Here is a 21,293-nt window from a genome sequence, read left to right as displayed (position 1 = left end):
TCCTGAGCAAGATAATGGAGCAGCTGATACGGGATTTGATTAATAAAGAAGTAAAGGAGGGTAATGTAATTAGTGCCAATCGACATGGGTTTATGGAAAGTACATCCTGTCAAAGTAACCTGTTGGTTTTTTTTTTATTATTTTACAAGTTTGGTTGATAAAGTTAATAGTACTGACATAATACTTCCTGTAAGGCATTTGACTTAGTACAGCATGACATTTTGATTAAAAAGCTGGAACAATATAAAATTAACATGGCATACTTTAAAGCATTAAAAACTGGCTGACTGATAGGTCTCAAAATGTAACTGTAAACAGAGAATCATCCAGTGGGGTCCTGGAGGGCTTTGGCCTTAAACACCTTTAGCAATGATCTGGAAGAACACACAAAATCATCACTGATCAAATTCACAGCTGACATGAACAATTGGGGGAGTGATAAATAATGAAGAGGACAGGTCACTGATACAGAGTCATTTGGATCACTTGGTAAACTGGACGTAAACAATGTGTGTGTTTTAAATGGCTAAATGGAAATGTATACAACCAGGAACAAAGAATGTGGGCCATACTTACTGGATGGGGAAGCAGGGACTCTGAGAAAAATTTGGGAGTTGTGGTGGATAAGCAGCTGCTCCCAGTGTGACACTGTGACAAAAGAGCTAATGCGAACCCGGGATGTATAAACAGGGGAATCTCAAGTAGGAGTAGAGAGGTTGTTTTACCTTTGTATTGGAACTGGTGCGACCGCTGCTGGGATGTTGTGCAAAGTTCTGGTGTCTACAGTTCAAGAAGGGTGTTGACAAACTGAAGAAGGTTCAGAGAAGAGGCAAGAGAATAATTAGAGGAATAGAAAACCTGCCTTACAAGAATAGACTCAAGGAGCTCAATCCATTTAGCTAACAAAGAGAAAGTTAAGGGGTGACTTGATCACTGTCTATAAGTACCTACGGGGGGTACAAATATTTAATAATGGGCTCTTCAGTCTAGCAGAGAAAGTCATAACACAATCCCATGACTGGAAGCTGAAGCAGGACAAATTAAGACTGGAAATAAGATGTAAATTTTTACAGTGAGAGTAATTAATTGGAACAATTTACCAAGGGTAGTGGTGCTTTTAGTCTGTTTGCCAGAAGCTGGGAATGGGCGACAGGGTATGGATCACCTGATGATTACCTGTTCTGTTCATTCCCTCTGGGGCACCTGGCACTGGCCACTGTCGGAAGACACAATACTGAGCTAGATGGACCTTTGGTCTGACCCAGTAGGGCCATTCTTAGGTGGATTCTCCATCACAGACAATTTTTAAATCAAGATGGGAATTTTTCTAAAAGATCTGCTCTAGGAATTCTTTTGGAGAAGGTCTATGTCTATGTTATACAGACTAGATGATCACAGTGATCCCTTCTGGCCTTAGAATCTATGACCCAAGGGTGGTGGTGATCAAAGGACATAATTGGCAATAGGAAGGGAGACAGACTTTTCTCTGGGGATGGTCCAAGACTGTGGAATTAACTTCCCCCCAGAACTAAGGACCATCAGAAACCTTGCCACTTCCTTCTCCAAGTGCAAGGTGCATTTTTACCTTGTCTTCTCTGATATAAACACATGGAAACAGGAAATTCATATTAAAACCAAAAAACAACAAACAACAACATCCATCCCGTTTCCCCCCCCCCCCCAAACACACACACACACACATACACACACACACACATAACCAAACCAAGACATTCAGCTGCACACACTTCTCCCTCTGGGGAGAGGATGGGAGAACAAACAGGTCAGATGTGTAGTCATGTTGCTTAATGCACTACTGGAAGGTGTTCAGATTTATAGAATCATAGAATATTAGGGTTGTAAGAGATCTCAGGAGGTCATCTAGTCTAATCCCCTGCTCAAAGAAGGACCAACACCAACTAAATCATCCCAGCCGGGCTTTAAAAACCTCTAAGGATGGAGATTCCACCACATCCCTAGGTAACCCATTCCAGTGCTTCACCACCCTCCTAGTGAAATAGATTCTATGGTGATAAGCATGATACAAGACCCTATGAAGAATAGAAAAGAAAAAAAGTCCTCAAATATTTTGCAAATTCTGACATTATAATTTGCTCTTTAAAGCATTCTCCTTGTCACCTTTTATGTCCTGTTATGAAGTCTAGTTCAAATATTACTACTCATCATTGGAAATCTGATTAAGGACAGGTTTAATAAGTAGAACATGACATTGCTCTTTCTACCCCCATCTCCATCGAAAGCCATGTAGTTATAGTGGGCTGCTCCAGAACAGCAGAGCGGGCCACTCGACCGGCTCCCTGAAGCCACCAGAGGCTAGGAGGAGAGAGCAGGCTGACTAGTCAGCCCTGAACTGGAGATCCAATTGGAGTGAGTGGCGAAGGGGGGAGGCGGAAGAGAGGAGATTCTCTTTTAAGGAAGGTACAATATAGTCACCCCTTTTTTAAAACTTGTTCAGCGGGGCAACCGCCTCCTTTGCTTATTTGTTCATGTCACATCACACCGTTGGATCACATCATCACATCGCAACAGTGAAAAGTTCAATGCAAGGAACTGCGCAGAAGAAGCCATTTGCAGCGCACAATAACTTTATTGAACTTGCAGATTATAAACAATACAATATACCTCGTATTTACATGCCAGTGGATGGCGCTCTTTATATTCAACAGCTGTCTACATGTATTCAGGTGCTGCTTTTGTTATACAGCATGCTCATCACAGCACCTAGGCAAAGGCTGAACCAAAAACCCTGGCTCTGAATGCCCCAAGCTAGATGTGAACCCAAATCCTATGGTTTAAGGCCACCACTCGTTTTGATGTAATGTCACCATAAAAACAATGCTTCACAGCGTTCATGGAAAATTGGGAATGGCCCTGATCATATCTTGGATGATCTCACAATAATCACACAATGGGCAACTGTGATTTGTTAGCATTAAAGGGTATTATTTTGATTGTCCCCTTGTGTTTCCAGTGGAACACAGGAATGAGAACTCCTGGGTGCCTACATAACCTGCACAAATCTCCTCACCGCTGCTGCTTGTGTTCCCTCTTTGCCTCTTGCACACAGAGTGGGGCTAGTAATTAGATAAATCAGAGGTCCTGCCCAACAAAGGAATTCTTGAAACGGTATTGATGTTTCATATAAAGTATTTGTCTTTCATAACACCCATTTCACTGCAGGGCATCATGTAAGAAGCTAATTTTATAGATTTGTATTGTATTTCCAACGGATTATAAAACTAACCAATTATACAATGCTATCTTGGGTCCTACATGTGTCTCTGGATGAGTTGTACACCTCTGACTCGTGCCCTCAGATTAGATAATACTAGTTTTATAATTTCCTCCCCCACCCACACACACATTACCAACAGGTGAGGAGTAGACAGGACCTCCTCTTCCAAAATATGGTCAAACTGGAGCCTTTAAAAGTGACTGGAAGGCACTCACTTAGGTGAGATCTCTCAAGCTAGAGATTTCATCTGCTGGAAAGATGCCGGTGTCTGAAGAGATCGTAGCCAAAAAGGCCACCACAGTCATGCCTGAAAATCCCAAACAGACTGATTTTCAGCTGGTGCGGATCAAGAGCACTTGGTGTCAGATCAAGAAGGGGGAAGCCATATGCAACTCCGAAGATAAGATAACCATCTCACAGGCTAAAATGTAAGTATAAAAGCTAAGAATACTTGATAAAAATCTGATGACGAGCTTGCCATCAATCTGGCTTGGGTTAGTCGTGTTATATCATCTTTCAGGTGGGGGAAATTGAGAGATTTGTTAGGCTTGTGCAACAGAAAAATGTTATCTAATGTCACTGTGGTGAGTGGGGCTGAAACCCACCAAAAGGCAGACATTCCAAGTAAAGGCTCAAACATGTTTCTCAACCCATCTTTCTGTGTACTGCCGCACAAATCATGTGTTCATCATGCACCTTGGCATAAATGGAGTGAGTTGAAGGGGAGATAATTATCCCCCCCTCTGATTTTTTCACACTTTTGTGTATGTAGCAGATAAAGCTTGGAAGCTTTCTTAAAATGTCTGAGGAGTAATTAGAGGAACGTGGGGATTTTTGCAGTTTGGGTTCAGTCAGTGCATATTCATAATCATTGTGGATAAAATGGGGGGTGTAGCAGATGTTTGCAGATTCGGGTAATGAAATACATAGCTTGGAAAAACAAATGCAAAGATACTAAAAATCACTGGCATGATCAAAAAGCAGAATGCAGCTGTCACAAAATTTAGGGGAAGTTCTCTACCTGTGGCAAGGTTAGAAAAGGGTCACGGATGGGTGAATGTTTTCCCTTCAGGCCAAACACAGCTCTCTGCAGGAATGTCTCCCTCCTTAATTAACCTTGGATTGCAGGAGGATCCCCTTTCATCAGAATACAGAGCCTCATTTTGCTATTAAATATGAATGGAATACTCACAAATGTGGGGTTTTGTTTTTTGAACATCAGAAGTTTTCCAATATTTGCAGTGTCTTTATTCTATTACCACTGTGTCTGATCCTTCTCCCAATGAATTTGATAGGAGTTTTGCCGTTGACTTCGGCAGGAACAGGTAAATAAGGTACCGCTTCTGCAGCAGACACTGCGTAGGCAGATCTGGATTGAATTCAGTGGAGCTCTATCCAGGCATAGAGGTCTGCTTGTGCAGAGCTCATTCCAGGATGGGGTCCTTAGTCAATAACATAATTAATTGACTTAAGGCCCAGTCCGCAAAGAATTGCTCATGTAAAATATCCGTTAGCAAACGGCAGGTTTGGGCTCTATTTCATAGGCATTCTGCAATTCAGACCAGGCTGTCTCCTCACCTGACCATCTCCCATGTGGCCAAAGTTACCTCTGACATCTAAAACAGATTCCTGTACTGTAATTAACATTCAAAACCACACCCTCTCTTTAGTGGCCAAAGTTTCAAAAATAAATGCACACAGTAATAATCTCCTCTGAAATGTATTTATTTGATTGTGCTTATTTTATATTCATGTAACTTTTTTACTGTATTAGCTTAAACAAGGACAGAATAACAACTTCTGAAAAGCATAAACATCATGAGTACAATTTTCAAAAGTCTCTAAGTCACTTGGGGCCAATTTTTACTGGCATTTACATCCCTAAAGAGGCAGATAGGTGCCTAGTTGGAAAAGCAGGTAGGTACCTAACATCCATTGATTTCAGTGGAAGTTAGGCACTTACGGCCCAGATTGCCAAAGGTATTTAGGTGCCAACCTCCCATTGACTGCTGTGGGAGGCAGGTGCCTAAATACATATCATAATCTGGGTTTAGGTGGTTTTGGATACATCTACACAGCAAAAAATAACCCTGCAGGAGTGAGTCTCAGAGCTCAGGTCAGTTGACTCAGGGGCTCAGAGACCTACCTCCCCCCACGTACACACCACATTTTAGAGCCTGGGCTCTAGCCTTAGCCCCACGGTTTACACGGCTATTTTTTAGCCCCCGTAGCATGAGACCAAGTCAGTTGACCTGGGCTCTGAGAATTGATGTTGCGGGGTTTTTTTTTGCTGTGTAGACGTACCCTTTGAAAATCCACCAGGCATCTGTGTACTTCCTTAGGCCTCTGAATAATACAAGTAACTGATTTTTCTCTTTGGGTGCCAAATAAAAAAGTCCTGGAGGGGAGGGGGAGGGGAAATGTGGTTAGTTTCAAACCAAACCTGAATTTTGGGGGGTTTTCTTGCTGAAATCGCAAAATGGAGGGGTTGGGGAGGAAGAGAGAAAGAAACTGTTTCAGATAAAAACAACACCTGAAATGAAACTAAATATAAAAACCAAAAATAATTTTTATCAGATTTTCATTTCGTTCCATTTCCAGGGTTTTTTCCAACCCAAAATGAAATTTTTAAAAAAGGCATAGAGCTAAGTTTCTAAACCTATGAAACAAAAAAAGTCAAATCATTTCATTTTGAAATGGTCAAAACTATTTTGGCTTTTTTGAAAATGAAAATGTCCTTTTTTTACCTGAGATGGGTCCCTGAAGTTGACTTGAATTCACAGATAGTTTCAGTACTTCTCACCCCCAGTCCATCCCAGCCAAGGCATTTTTTGGTGAATTTACTATTTGCTGAAACAATTTCACCAGGCTCTACTAAGCCCCTTTTGGAAATCTTTCCCCACCCATAATCCAATTTAATAGGCTCTGTTGCATTTTTAGGGCTAACTTCTGTTCTCACTGAAACCAAAAGGGAAAAAATGAAAATTGGACCTAAATAAACAGGGGGAATAATATGAAGTGGTAGATGTGACTGAATTATTTTAAATGAAAACATGTCAGTGTAAAATGTCTCTGAACTATTCTAAATTTTTCAGCAATTTTTTTTGCCAAAAATACGACATTTTTTCATCAAAATGGAACAAAAAATTAGGTTTCAATTCAAATCATTTTTGTTTCTCTTTTTCCCTCCTTCCTTGCCCCTTTTTATGTCTATAAAAAGTACAACAAAAGAGAGGAAAGGGGAAAGCAAAAAAAGTGAAAATAAAAAAATTAGATTATAATTTAATCAAAAAAATTGTTTCATCTTGGCATAATATCAAAAAGTTGTGGGAAGAACATTGTAAAACATGAAAAAAAATCATTTCTTTAGAAATATGTTGTGGAAAATACAATTTTTCCAAGCTTAGTTAAAGGCTTGATTAAGCCAAAAAAGCTTTGACCTCTGTCCTGAAAAATCACCAAGTATAGGCTATGGCAGGCTGACCTCTACTGGAAAAGCTCTGCTATTTCATCCCAGAAAGGCAAGTTCTGTCTCAAAAGGGAAACAAGAAGCTCCACAGTAGATCTGAACTATTACAGAATACGGGCCTGGGATTAGGGCCAGGATATGGGTTGCCAAAGTAAGAAAGCTATTTCAACTGCAGAATTGCTTAAAAATAGAAGGACTTAGCTGGATTAAAGCCAGAGCGGTCAGTTTTGGAGTTACCACAAGCTCTGAGAAAGCGCAGCGCAACTATGTGTTGCCGCTAAGAGGATCCCTTCGCAAACATTAGAAACAAGGCCCTGTGTAGATCACGATTTCACGGACTGCACTGAAATCATGGAATTAGCCCACTATCATGATTCTTCCAACAGTGGGGAGGCGGAAGTGGGCATGCCTACCTCTGATGCCCATTCATAGAATCATAGAATATCAGAGTTGGAAGGGACCTCAGGAGGTCATCTAGTCCAACCCCCTGCTCAAAGCAGGACCAAATCCCCAATTTTTGCCCCAGATCCCTAACAGGCCCCCTCAAGGATTGAACTCACAACCCTGGATTTAGCAGGCCAATGCTCAAACCTCATGGTATTTAGCTAATTCAGCTGCTTGCAGCGGGTGGACAGGCCAGGGGAAGGGCTGTGATGGGTCTCACCATATGGCACTGGCCACCTGGCTCAGCTCCAGCCCAGGCCACTCTGCTGCTCCGCTCTGGTGGGCTAGTGGGGAGAAGGGGTCAGGGCTGACAACGGTAGCATTTAGGAGCCTGGGCCTGCCCCACAGCAGCCCCTGGAAGGCCCAGGGAAGACACAGCTGGAGCGGAGACCAGGATCCACGGCTTGGAGTGAGAGAGGGTGGGGGGGCAGGGTGAAGGAGCCCCTGTCCCAGTTGGGGGATGGATTCCAGTCTCACCCCAATCTCCCCACCAAGGCAGGGCCCCTCCAACACCTGCTCATGCTCTAAGTGACAGGTCCTGGTCTCAGTTCCTTCAGCATCTCCTGTGGCCTATTGGGGGCTACTATATGGTGGGCTTAGGATGACCAGGTATACGGTTTTCGACTGGAACACCTGGTTGAAAAGGGACCCTGACAGCTCTGGTCAGCACCACCTGCTGTGGCCTTGCCCCCCCCCCACCCTTACTCCTGTCTGGGTCCCCCACTCCCGGAGACACAGCCCCCCTCCCAGGCTCTGGGGCGGGGGGGCAGACAGGGGTAAGGGGGCTGGCTTTCACACCCCTACTACTAAAAATGTTCTACCACCACTGGGTGCCAGGAGAGGCAGGCAGCCTGCCTTAACGCCCCTGCTGAGGCACTGACCAGGAATCGCCCGAGGTAAGCCCACGCCCCAACCCCCTGTCCCAGCCCTGAGATCCCCACAGCCAGAGCCCCCTCCCACACCCTGAACCCCTCATCCCCAGCCCCACCCCAAGAGCCAGCACTCCCAGCCCAGAGCGCTTACCCTCTCCCACACCCCAACCCCCTGCCTCAACCCTTAGCCCCCTCCAGCACTCCGAATCCCTCGACCTCACCCCCCAGCCTGGAGAACCCTCCTGCACCCAAACCCCTCATCCCCAGCCCCACCCCAGAGTCCTCAACCCTAGCAGGAGCCCTCACCGCCTCCCACACCCCAAGTCCCTGCCCCAGCCCAGAGTTCCCTCCTGCACCCTGAACCCTTCATTCCTGACCCCACCCCAGAGCCCTCACCCCCTCTTGCACCCCAACCCTGTCCCCAGACCAGTGAAAGTGAGCCAGTAGTGAGCGGGGGGCAGGGCCTTGGGGAAGGTGCAGGGCCTCTGGGCAGGGCTAGGGTGTTATGTTTTTTGCAACTAGAAAGTTGGCAACCCTAGGTGGGCTAGAGCTCCTCATCACCACGCATTGCCTCTGCTGCCCCACTTTCCCGCCAGCTCGCTAGACAGCTTTGCTAGGTCCCTCTGAAGAAACTCCTCACAATCTTCCCTAGTCTTGACTAGTATAAATAATTGTGTCATCTGTAAGTTTTGTCTCAGGACTTCTCACGCCCTGCCCTTCCAAGTTCATTAAAAAGAAATGTATATGAAACATCTGTCTTAATACAGAACCTCAGGTAATTCATGGTTAAAATGTTGCCATGTTGGAAATTGGTCTCTCTTTCATAGCCACATGTAAGGAACTTAGTCAAAGGTTTTCCTGAAAATTTAAATAAATTAGAGCACTCATCTCCACTATCTTATAGACAAATTAGTGAATTTGAGAGGAGCAATTTGCCTTTATAGAAGCCATACTAATTAGTCTTTGTTATATCATTATCCACCTACCTGTTTCCTCATTTGATTTTTAATGATCCCCTCAGCCATTTTTCCTGGTGCTGAAGCAAGGCGGACTACTCTACAATTCCCAGAATCACCCCTATTGCCTATTTTAAAGATCAGTACAATATTTGAAACCCTACTCTTTTCTGGTGTAGTAGTAAACTTTAATGAGAGATTGCATATTTCAATCAGTAAGCTAGCTGCTTCATTTTTAAATTCCTTTTTTTACATAGAAGGTACCTAGCTTAATTGATCTCACACCATGTTTTGTGATCCCTGACAGAGGCAAAAGTGTTTCAGACCTTGGAATTTCCTGGACTGTTGAAGCTCCCATCTCTTTCTGCTACAAAGTGGTGGAAACATGCAATCTTCTGGATCCTGCCAACAGTACACTCCTTTTTGGGCACATCTTAGATTCTCAGCAATTAGAGATAGCCATTAACAGAGAAAGAGAACAGAGGCGTTTTATTGTAATGGATGAGATTGTCGATGAATATTACGGCTCAAAAGTGAGAAAGTACTTTGAAGCCAATAATGTTCATTATAAAATCCTTTCCCTGCCCACCACAGAAGAAACCAAATCCATGGATCTGGTCCTAAGCATCTTGCAAGAAGTTCACAACTTCGGCATCGACAGGCGTAAAGAGCCCATTATAGCAATTGGAGGAGGGGTTTGCCTTGATATCGTAGGCATTGCAGCATCACTCTATAGAAGACGCACCCCTTATATTCGTGTCCCAACGACCCTCTTAGCTTACGTTGATGCCAGTGTGGGAGCAAAGAATGGTGTAAATTTCCTTCAGTGCAAGAACAAGCTTGGAGGCTACACTCCTCCTGTAGCTACTTTTCTGGACAGATCCTTCATCCAAACTATTCCCCGTCGACACATCTCCAACGGTCTTGGTGAAATTTTGAAGGTACCATTTTTTTTGGAATACAGATGTACTTTTGCTATATTAATTATTAATAAAAAGTTGGATCTGTGTGTGAGCCTAGAGCTTTGTGTAAGATGTTTTATACACCCAAAGGGTGGGCTTTTCAAAGCCACCAAGAGAAGTTGGACAACCAAATCTCATTATTTATTAATCATGGCCACCCACATATTTTATAGTAGTTTGGCTTCTAAGAATCTAAAAGTATGCCTAGCCCAGCCTCTTGGGACCTGGGGGGGGAGGGGGGTGGGGGAGAATAGGGGACAGGATGGGACGACTCATCAGCACGGCGCCTCCTGCTGGTTGTCTAGGGAATTAGCTCTTCCCAGCCCTGGAGTACCCTCTGCCAGCTGATGTCTCGCCTGCCGCTGGCCCCCGTGCCCTTCACCCAGGGGTTCTACCCACTGCAGCAACCCACAATCTGGGTCTCCCCATTCAGGAGAATCCCCAACCCCCTATCCCCACCTCACCTCAGTGGCTACTGCCAGTCACCATCTAGCCCCCACTCACCGGGGCTGACTGCAGTCTGTAAAGGCCACTCATCATTGGCAAAGCGGGGGGGGGGGGGGGGGAATTGGACCTGCTGCCTCTGCCTATCTAGGGGCTGCCCCTTGGAAGCCCCAGTACCCTTTTGTAGGCCTTTGACAAGGCCTGCAGCCTGGGGTTTTACTAGGCTGGAGCTCCCCAGCTCCCTCTGCCCTTCACCCAGTACTGCTCCACTCAGCTTCCCAGGCAGCCAGGTCCTTCTCTCTCAGGAGCTAGAGAGAGATTGTCTCAGCTTCTGGCCCACTGTCCTCTTATGAGGGCCAGCTGGGCCCTGATAGCACTGGCTACAGCTGTAGCTGCTTTCCCAATTAGCCCAGCTTTCCTTCCCCTTCCAGCAGGAGCAGGGTTACCACCCTGCTACAGGACCCCTGATAATTTTTCAAGATACATATAAAGAAAAGGAGTACTTGTGGCACCTTAGAAACTAACCAATAAATTGTTTAGTCTCTAAGGTGCCACAAGTACTCCTTTTCTTTTTGTGAATACAGACTAACACGGCTGCTACTCTGAAACATAACATATAGCAAAGCCAGATGTCAACTGTAGAGAAAACAGATGGAAGAAAACTCTTTCATATCGGACCTGATCCAAAACTTATTCAAATCTATGGGAGTCTATTTACCTCTATTCACTTTGGATCACCGTCCACTAAGAGTAAAGATAAACTTTAGTTTTTTCAGAGTGGAGGAAAAACAGGGAAGTTAGTTACATTTTTAGCCAAAGACATGTTCTACAAGACCATTGATACATGCCTCAAATGTTCAAAATATATGTTGAGTTTGGTTGACCAATGGTATTCTCAATCTTTCTGGGCCAAATTCTGCTCTCACAGTAAATCTATAGTTATGCCCTTAAATTTACATATGCAAACAGCTTTGAGATCTATCGATGTAATGTAGTGCAAAGTAGGATTATTGTGTCAATTTAAGAAGTATTTAAATGTATTAAAAATGCATCCAATCCAAATGCATGCCTAGTAAAACCTATGCAATTTGAACTGCTGCCCACAAAACTAAAACCCCTTCCAAAACCCCCAGCCCACTATATCACCCCACACTCCCATTCATTCAATTCTCTCTAAAAACAATCCTGGGGGGAAAGCCTGCATTATCCTGGTGAGGTCCAGTATCTCATTAAAAGGGCCTTAACCTGCTTGCCAGATAGATGGAAAAGCCCTTTGCAAACTACCTGTACCTGGACTGCCAGAAGCAACCAGTAATCCAACATTTATTGGCATGCATGCATTAGGATACTATAGTACTAGCTGTATGTATTTCAATCTGTACTTTCCCTACAGTGTATTATTTGCTTATATAAAAATTCACCTTTTAAAGTACTTCTTTCCATTCTTTATTCAAGATGGCGCTCATGAAACACAAAGGGCTCTTTGATCTACTGAAGAGCCATGGAAAATACATGCTGGACACAAAGTTCCAGTCTCACAACGGCTTGGTCAATCATGGTGATGCTGCACTAAAAACAACCAGGCTTGCCATAGAAACAATGCTGGAAGAGCTTGCACCCAACCTCTGGGAGGATGACCTGGACAGATTGGTTGATTTTGGCCACCTTATAAGCCCAGAACTGGAAATGGTCAGTCACGAATTTTAGTTTGCAATGTCGTATTAAAAAAAACCAACAAGTTTTTAATGATAGTAAAAATGTTCTTGGAAGGTTTTGTTTTGTATTATACTTGTGAGGCAGCATATACCTGGGAGTCAGGAGACCTGGGATCTAGTCCAAGCTCTACCTTATGTAGAACAGTGGGCAAGTCATGTCCCTTCTGTGTGCCTCAGTTTCCCCTCCCAACTTTGTCTATGTTATCTGTTTTGATTTGTTAGAAATTTTGAGCCAGTGACTGTCTCATTTGTACAGAGGCACAAAGGAGCGCGCACATCTAGACAGTAGCGTAACATAAATAGCAGCAACAATCTCAGCTATAACAATACAAATATTGCAGGGTTTTAAGATTCCAAACACTACTGCTATGATAAACTACTGTTCAGAAGTGGGGCATGGGGACGAAGAGACTCAGTCCCTGTGAAAAGGTTCAAGAGAGGTGTTTGCTGCGAAGGAACTTTCTTTCCTTCTCATTCAAAGTTCAGCCCTTGCCTTCAATCGGAGCAAAATCAAGCTCTCTGTGGGAGATTTTTATGTACCATTAATTATGTGGAAAATATTTTCTCCACTCCCCAGAAATAGAAAGGATGCTGAGAGTCAGCAGATCTCTAGTTCTACGACTGAGAGCCACATACTAATTTTCATCTACAAAGTCAGACGCATTAAGAAAACCCGGACTAGTTACTGTAAAGGGGGGAAAAACAGCTAATTTTACTTTCATTTCAGAAAGTTTTACCATCACTGATGCATGGAGAAGCAGTAAACATCGACATGGCATTTATGACTTATGTGGCCTATGAAAGGGGGCTTTTAACTCCGGAGGAAAAAGCTGACATTATTCAGTGCATGAAGGGTTTGGAGCTCCCGGTGTGGCACGATGACTGCAACTTGCATCTAATAAAGAAGGCCTTGGTGGAAAGGTTGAAACACTGCGGAGGCAAGATGAGAATGCCTCTCCCAACTGGACTTGGGATGGCAGGTACTGCAACATAGCTTCAAAAGGGACAGACATTAACCAAGGGAAAGGGGGAATATTCACACCCATTCATATACACAAGAGCAACTCATAGGCACACTCGCTAATATGGCCAGATTTTTAAAGATGTTTGGATGTAGATGGCTGCTTAGTGCGATTTCCGAAAGTGCCTAGGAACCTAACTCTCATTGTGGCGAGGCACTTTCGGAAATCCCACTAGGCACTCATCTGTGTCTTTAGGGGCCGTATCACCTTTTCAAATCTGGCCCTGAGAGCATGATCAAATAGCTGTTGAATTCAGTGGGAGTTTTTCCATTGACTTCAAGGGGATTTGGATCAGGTTATTACAGTAAAGTCTTTGGGGATATTAATTACTTTTCTCTTGGAACTTTGTCAACTTTTTGGTTTTTACTTGTCCTGGCAACATTCAAAGAAAAAAAAAAAAAGCAACCCTCGTTACACCACCACTAAGGAATACAATATAACATGCCAACATGCCTGCCCTGCAGTTTGCAGTTATATATGTAGGGCTTTAATTGACCCTTTAACATCTTACTAGACCTGGACAGAGAGAGGAAATTCAGCTCCTACATCTGACCACCAGAACTTAAAGACTGAGCTCTAATAAATTGCCTTAAGGTTCACCAATTTACTTTGCAAACATATTATAAACCATACTGGGTATTATTTCAGGACAATCCAAACACAGTGCTATATTTGTTTTTAAAAAAAAATAGTAACAGTAAAAATTCTTTTGTCATGCTTGAAAACATTTTGAAATAACTCTTGGAAAAAGGCAGCTGGTATATGATGCGATTAATATACGTTGAACTAAGCAGCCTACACCTCAGTGATACTAATGTCTGCCCAGAGTGACGATACACATGTAAATAGAAATAAAATTCAGACTAAAAAGCAGCACATAGCACCAGCTTGTGATACATCAGTCTACAGCTAGTCTGTAATAATTCCACCTGATTGAATCTCTATGGGCTAAATTCACAAAGGAGATTTAGGCACCATTTCTACTCTGGGGGCAGCATGTTGGGTATGTCTAGCTAAACCCCACAGGGAGGCTGCATCCACACTGAAGTGCGTCAGTGAAAAGTTCGGATAGAGGGGAAGCAGCGGGGAAAGGCTCTGGCAGCTCCCTGCAGCAAGGAAAGACTCCGGTGGAGTCTTTCCCTGCTGCCATCCCACTGCCAGAGCCTTTCCTTGCTGCAGGGAAAGACTCTGGCAGAGGGGCGGCAGTGGGATGCTACTCTGCTAAATACAGCAGTGTAGACCAGGGAGGGGGATGGGAGTGACTTAGGACACCTGGCTGAGACTGGAGGGAGGCACTTATCTTCAGCCATGGGCTGTCCGCTGGAGTAGGTGCCTATGTCAGGTCAGCCCTTTCTCACGAAAAGCCACAGGGAAAGAGCCCCCCACCCCGACCCCACTATAGCCAATAACCCAGGTACTCTCAGGAAATTGGGAGAGCCAGGTTCATGTCTCTGCCCCAATGACTGTAGCTATTTATACAAAGTATAACAGCTTCTAAAGAAGAGATGGAGAGAGAGGCCTACCCCCAAAATATCCAATTGCCTGGTGGTTAGGGCACTCACCTGGCATGGGGGAGACCTAGGTTCAAGACCCTGCTCCAAATCAGGCATAATAGGGGTTCATGTGTGGATCTTCCCCAATCCCAGGGGGGCTACTGTCTATTCTAGGATGGATCAACACAGGCAGCCTGCAACATTCCCACCCCGTTGGCCCCCCAGCTGGCTCTCGTAAGGATTAGACATGCTCAGAGCACATTCGCAGGATCAGAGCCCACTGGGGAGTTAGGCAGAGGAACGCCTTCTGTGATAATCCCACAGGAGTTAGGCATGAATGAGGACTCAGAGCAGCTCCTTAGCTGTGGGGGCTGCATCAGGATTTTGGCAGCTTTGTGCTGTGCATGCCTACCAGCGGAAACTCAGGTAACTAGAAAGATTTAGGCACCAGTTAGGCAGCCACTAAACAGTGATTTTGTGAATGTCAGTGGTGCCTAAATCATAGACTATCAGGGTTGGAAGGGACCTCAGGAGGTCACCTAGTCCAACCCCCTGCTCAAAGTAGGACCAATCCCCAATTTTTGCCCCAGATCCCTAAATGGCCCCCTCAAGAATTGAGCTCACAACCCTGGGATTAGCAGGTCAATGCTCAAACCACTGAGCTATCCCTCCCCAGGGCTCTATCTTTAGATGACTAAGTCCCTTTGTGAATCTAGCCCTGTGAATAAGTCTTGTAAAGCTGCTCAGGGAGTGTTTACCTCACTTTCTGTGAATTAATTTGACATCCAGAGAAGCTTCTTCTACTAACTAAAAATCTTATTTTGCAGAAATATTCAATGATATCAGCGAAGACACCCTGGAAAGAGCGTACCAACTGTGGGCCAGCGAATGTAAGACAACAATGGAAGAGGACTTTCTGATTCACTGAAAGCTGTAGGATCAGATAGAAGCAACACTGCCCCTTAGATGGCATCCTGCAAAGCTGTAATGTAGTGATATGGGCTGGATTTCAAATAGAACAATTTCAGATGGCCTTATGAAATCAGCACAAAAGTTTGGGTTTGGGTTTTTTTAGGCAGCTGATCTGTTATGCCTATTACATTTGTACAATTTGTAATAGAAGCTCATAGGGGCCACATTTTGATCGTATAGCTCCCAGCGCCTGGATAGCACTAATGAAATAATTAACATCAGTCCCTGGAATTATCTCGGGCATGTAGCATAGTATATTCTGAGCACAACGCTGCTCCCATTGAAGTCAATGGCAGATCTTCCATTCCTTTTCCTTCATTCCATACGCTAGTACAGATTGTGGGGTGTTCTGAAATAGAGCTTACAGAGCGATGACTCTCCACTGTCTGCCAATGGATCTGGAGTCAATAGAAGTGTTTCCTGAGTTAAGATTGCAGTATTAGATCTATAAGAGATATAAAAGGAGTTGGGGTTGATGATGTAGCAAATAAATACATTTCCTATTTATAACCGTTTTTATAGTATAAAATTGCACTAGTTACTTTTCAAAAAAGAAAAACTTTTCTATTGTAGTGTAAATGTCTTTTATCAGAAAACAATATGCTATGTAAAATAGCTAAAGAAAGTAAAAGGCCTATGATACATTATGCAGCACTGACAGAATTTTTAAGCTACTTTCCATGTTAATTGTTTGAGGCAAAAATACATACTGGCTTTTACTCTAACCATGTACAGAACCATACATTTTGAACAGACTAACCATTATATAGTGTCAGATTACAAAAGCTCTTCATTTCAATGAGTAGCAGACGACAGTCTAGTCTAAGTAGCTGTGGAAGTCCTAGGATTTGGGACTTTTGAAACTACATTGAACAAAAGGCTAGAAAGTATAGAATGGAGAGCAACCCTGAACTGGCAGCAGTCTGGCCTCACAAAATGATCCATCATCACTTCTTACTTCTATGACTCTGATTAATTACATTTACCTTAGCTCGCTAGAAGGATGTACTGACTGTTATATATCAATAAAACATACTTGGTCAAATTCCGCTGTGCTGTAGATAGTGATGTAAGTTACACATTGGGTTTAGGTTGGCCAAAAAAATGGGTGTTGGTGCTTTACCTGTGTAAGCTGTACAAGTTCAGGTTGTGCCTTGGGTGTGCCAAATAAGTGCAATTTATGTCACTTTCATATTGTGGAGAGACAAGTCTAGGTGGTACATGCAGAAGCAGCTCCCACTGAAATCAAGGGGAGCTACTTTATGCCTACTTACCCCAGAGGGCTCATTCGAGCTCATAAAATGTTCACATTTGAGGCAACTATGATCACTACCTCCTTTGCAGTACTTTCTTCCCCTGCCTAGTCTTACTTCAGCTTTTGCTTTTCTGCTCCTTGGTTTTTGTTTGTGGGAGGGATGGGGAGAGGTCTGGTCCAGCAGAGTTCTCTCATACCCTTGACACTTGAAGTGTCGATACCTAAAACACGCAAAGAGAACAATACTGCCCCCTACTGAAAGCCCAGCCCACCAGGTTCTCCCCTGGCTTCTGACCGGAGGCTGCTCTGGGAAGAAGCAATCCTCTAGCCACGGGAAGGTGCTTCTCACAAAGGATGCCAGCATTAACAAGAAAAACCAATTATCCAGTTATTGCCCGGGCTTTTCTATTTCATGACACTATTTCTCCCCTACCATGTTTGATATTCACATCCATGTCACCTCTGCTGAGCCTGCACATAGCAGAGAAACCAAGTCAACAAGGTCCCCCTTGGTATAGCAGTTTGTGTTTCACTTGAATGAGGTAGGAACCCAAAAGTGTTGCCTGGCCTCTCCATGTCTTAATTTATTTGTATCATAGTAGCACCTAGGAGCCCCAGGTAAAGAACAGGACCACTTTGCGTGAGGCACTGTACAAACACTGAACAAAGAGGGCTTAAGGAGTCATTGCTCCTGCATTCTTACAGTCTCTCTGTCCTATGCTATTGTTGCACCCTGGTCAAGACACAGAAGACACTGGAGAACATTGGTACTCAGAGCTGCCTCTCTTTACTTAGTAACTATGTTAACTGAGCAATCAGCAGGTCCCCATGAGGTCTAGGACACACCAGAATTGAGGATAGTCAGGAAGTTAGTCTATCTGGGGCCACCCAGTTAAGATGGAACAGGGGAAATCTACGGCTGCCTCTTTTTGACCTGAGCAGCTATTAAAATTTCAGGGCCCTAAGGGGATTCCAGATGGAAGTAGAAATTGATGCAGTCTGGTATTCTCTGGGATGCAATCCAGTTGATATACAGGGAATGTACAAAGTCATGCTTCTCTGAACACAGGAGGAACCAAGAACAAAATAATTTTTTTTTTTTTTTTTTTTTTTTAGTTTACAGCCCCAAGCTGCTTTAGCCAATAGAGCCCAAAGCTCTCTCTCTAGCTTACCCAGGATCACACTGTGCTCACAGGCTACTGCCTGGCTTTCTTGCTTTTTGCCTCTCCCACCCCCTTGTCTGTTCTCAGTTTGTGTGTTCTCTCACATGCCTGGTCTCACTACCCCGTGGACCCCACCCCATGTCCACATGGTGCTAGCTCCTGGGCAGACTCTATTTGGCCTTGTTTTAAGTGTGGACTCTTAGCTGTCTCTTACCACTATGTTAAATGAAGGGTATGTACATACAAAAGGTTTGAATGAGGATTTAACTTTCACCCCTTAACAAGCATTCACTCATCTCATAACACTACCAATGGTATCAGTTTTCCCTCTGAGACATTTAGAAAAGCAGGGGGATGTTCCCTGTAACCACTAAAGGGCCCAAATGATCCAGAATGTCCCCATTATTGGGAATGTTCAGAGAGGGAAACGTGGTGTTTACTGTGCTCTGGGAGCAGTCCCTCCCGTCAAACTGGCAGGGCTGAATTTTTGTAGAGGATCTGACCTTCCCAGGGACCTGCCATGTCAAGGACTTTCAACCTGTCCCTATAATGGAGAGTTCATCCTGCCTCTCCATGCAACACTGTGTACATGTGTGCAGCTCCAGCCCATTCTGTGGTCAGAGAAAGCCTTTCCACAGGCAGTGTGGATGAAGGCGGCGGCTGACCCTTTCCATACATGTTGCTGCAATCCTCCCCGCCTGCTTGTGACCTAGCAGCAAGTCCGCTGTCTGCATTCCTTCAGGCTGCTAATTCATTTGGATAGCATGTTGATAAAAACCATCTCAGGCCATCACAAAATCATATCTATATACCATTAAATGTATTGCTGAGCTTTAAAGTAGGCAACGTGTTTCACGCGGTCTGGTAAAGAAACTACTGTAAAACCTGCACTGGTTGGTGAGCCGGGAGACGTTACATGGCAGATGCAAAATGAGTAAATACGTAAGGGTTAAACGCGAAGGGGGAGATTTTCAGAGGCATAAAGGACATCTAAGGACCCAACTCCTATTGAAAGCTAAATGGGAGTTGGGTACTTAATTGTGCTTCATATCTCAGAAATTAAACTACAAAAAAAATTTTTTTTTAAAGAATGCCAGAAACACAGGTAAGAAAAGCCTGCCTACACATCTGGTCCAGTGCTCACTGAAGTCAGTGGAAAGACTCCCACAGACTTCAATAGGCTTTGGATCAGGCCCCCAAATGTATGACATTTTAAGACACACTGATACGACATCAACCCCATTGGTGCGGTCACCTGTAGTGATCCACCAGACATTGCTTGCACTCCCTTTACACCTCTGTCTTTATGAAATAATGTGTATCACAACACATCAAAGTAGCTAGAGTACAATTAAGATTAGAAGGTGAACATGTGATTATTATTTTCCCCCTTTCTGTCTACCTCAGTGACAGAATGCGATCAACCTCTGCCATGCTTTGTTGCTTAGTAGCAGACATTTTTAATTATATACTAAAATATGCTAAAGAACCTGGAACTACTATGCGACTAATACGCATATATCAAGAAAGGCACATGACAGCAACTCAATTGCTTTAGTGTCTGCCAGACTTGTCATCAAGAAAATCAAGGAAAGAAGGTGGAAAGTATTATTAATAAAACAACTACTTTACAATACTCTTCATTGTTTGCAATGAGTTTTTTTTTTTAAATCTACCACCAATTTAATTCTTTTCCATTTATTAAGCTTTGATTTAATTCCTGCTTCTCAAATGGAGCTATTATCACTAGACCTAAAATCTCAGCTCACTTCCTGATTACCTTCAATGAAATATTAGGCCAAAGAGAAAATGTAATGATGTGTAAGCTCCATCAAGGTGTTAATCAGCTGTAAATTCTGCACATATTTGTACTAGAATATTTCTGTAACGAGTGAGATTGTTTTGAAATGTATATGTGTTGGAGTTAAACAATTACTCCTTTTCCAACGGTCTGATCCACAAACAACCACTGCACCAGAGGAAATTCTTCTCAAATGAGGACGAAAAATTCTGGGCTCTAATTCTCATTTACATCAAGGTCCCTTTACAGAATTTGGGCAGCATAAGGTGGCCTTAAAGTGGGTGTCGTTACATCCAGTGTTAGCGGTATCTTGGGGTAAATGAGAATCAGGCCAGATTTCTTTAACAGGTGCTAGAAGGTATTTGTTTAAGCCGAGAGTAAAATATCACCCAAACTCAACAGAATTTTAATAGGGAACATGTCAGCTATCCCATGTATTGTGTAACAGACTGCTAAATGTTTGTTTGGTGTCTGTCTTAAGATGCTGCTGTGGATGTAAATTACATGCTACATTCAGACAACACTACTTACAAATTAGGGTATTAAATCATGCCTCACATTAGAGCAACATGAATTTACTCGGTCTTCATTGGAATAGAACTGATCATATGGAACTAATGTAATGTTGTGTGTGGATGTCACATTAGTTATGCATTTGTTATAGGAATTCTGCAAGCGCCAGAATGTAATAGAAATCAAACATGGCAGAGTGACATACAGGTCTCAACCGGTAAAGGGAAATTTAGCTTCATTAAGCTTCACACAGAAATGAAGGCTACATCTCCATAAAGTTTTGTTTTTTCTCCCTTCTTAATGATTTGTCTGGTGACAATCACTGCCATCAAGCTGAAGGGGAATTGGAAAGTCTTTGGTACTGGATAGCTCCTTACAGGGGAGGAGAGTCATTGCATACTTTGTCTTCACTGCTTGAAAAGGTGCTTTATTTTAAAAGATAAAGATAACGCCATAGTTACCTTGCTGGGTCAGAGGAGACAAGGTGTTTGGTTTACCATGATATGGCAAGGCAAGGTCAGAATTCAACCCCCTGCCTGAGGTTGACCTTGCCTCTTTTACCTCACAGCAGAACTCAAGTGCCTTGTCTTCACTCTGTTTTATAGCTAATGTGGGTTACGTGCATTTTTACCATGGAATAATAATAATAAAAAAAAAGCTGTCAGTGAAGACAAAGCAATAGGCTATGTCGACAGAGCAGCCGGGAGAGTAATTCCCAGCTCAGGTTGATGTACGCATGCTAGCTCTGCTTGAGATAGCATGCTAAAAATGGAAGCATGGTCATGGGTGGTGGCTCAGGCTAGCCACCTACCCGAGTACAATCCCATCCAAGATCCTACATACGTACTCATGTAGCTAGCCTGAGCCACCATCCATGCCGACAAGGCCGCCCTGCTATCGTTAGTGAGCTAACTCTTGAGCAGCTAGCATGTCTGCCCGAGCTGGGAATCACACCT

The 21,293-nt window shown here is 43.6% G+C and overlaps 1 protein-coding gene across 1 annotated transcript; it reads left to right on the top strand.

Annotated features, from left to right (window-relative positions):
- The first annotated feature begins 3,514 nt into the window (after positions 1–3,514).
- On the top strand, positions 3,515–15,674 carry LOC114019870 (2-epi-5-epi-valiolone synthase). The gene is made up of 5 exons (XM_037904071.2): positions 3,515–3,684; positions 9,305–9,938; positions 11,859–12,092; positions 12,846–13,098; positions 15,461–15,674. Exons 1-5 carry the CDS (start codon positions 3,515–3,517, stop codon positions 15,559–15,561), a joined length of 1,392 nt encoding a protein of 463 aa, XP_037759999.1. The 3' UTR covers positions 15,562–15,674.
- The last annotated feature ends 5,619 nt before the right edge of the window (positions 15,675–21,293 follow it).

Source organism: Chelonia mydas, chromosome 7 (assembly GCF_015237465.2).
Source record: "Chelonia mydas isolate rCheMyd1 chromosome 7, rCheMyd1.pri.v2, whole genome shotgun sequence".
NCBI classification, from domain to species: Eukaryota; Metazoa; Chordata; order Testudines; family Cheloniidae; genus Chelonia; species Chelonia mydas.
This window is presented reverse-complemented; position numbering and strand designations above follow the sequence as displayed.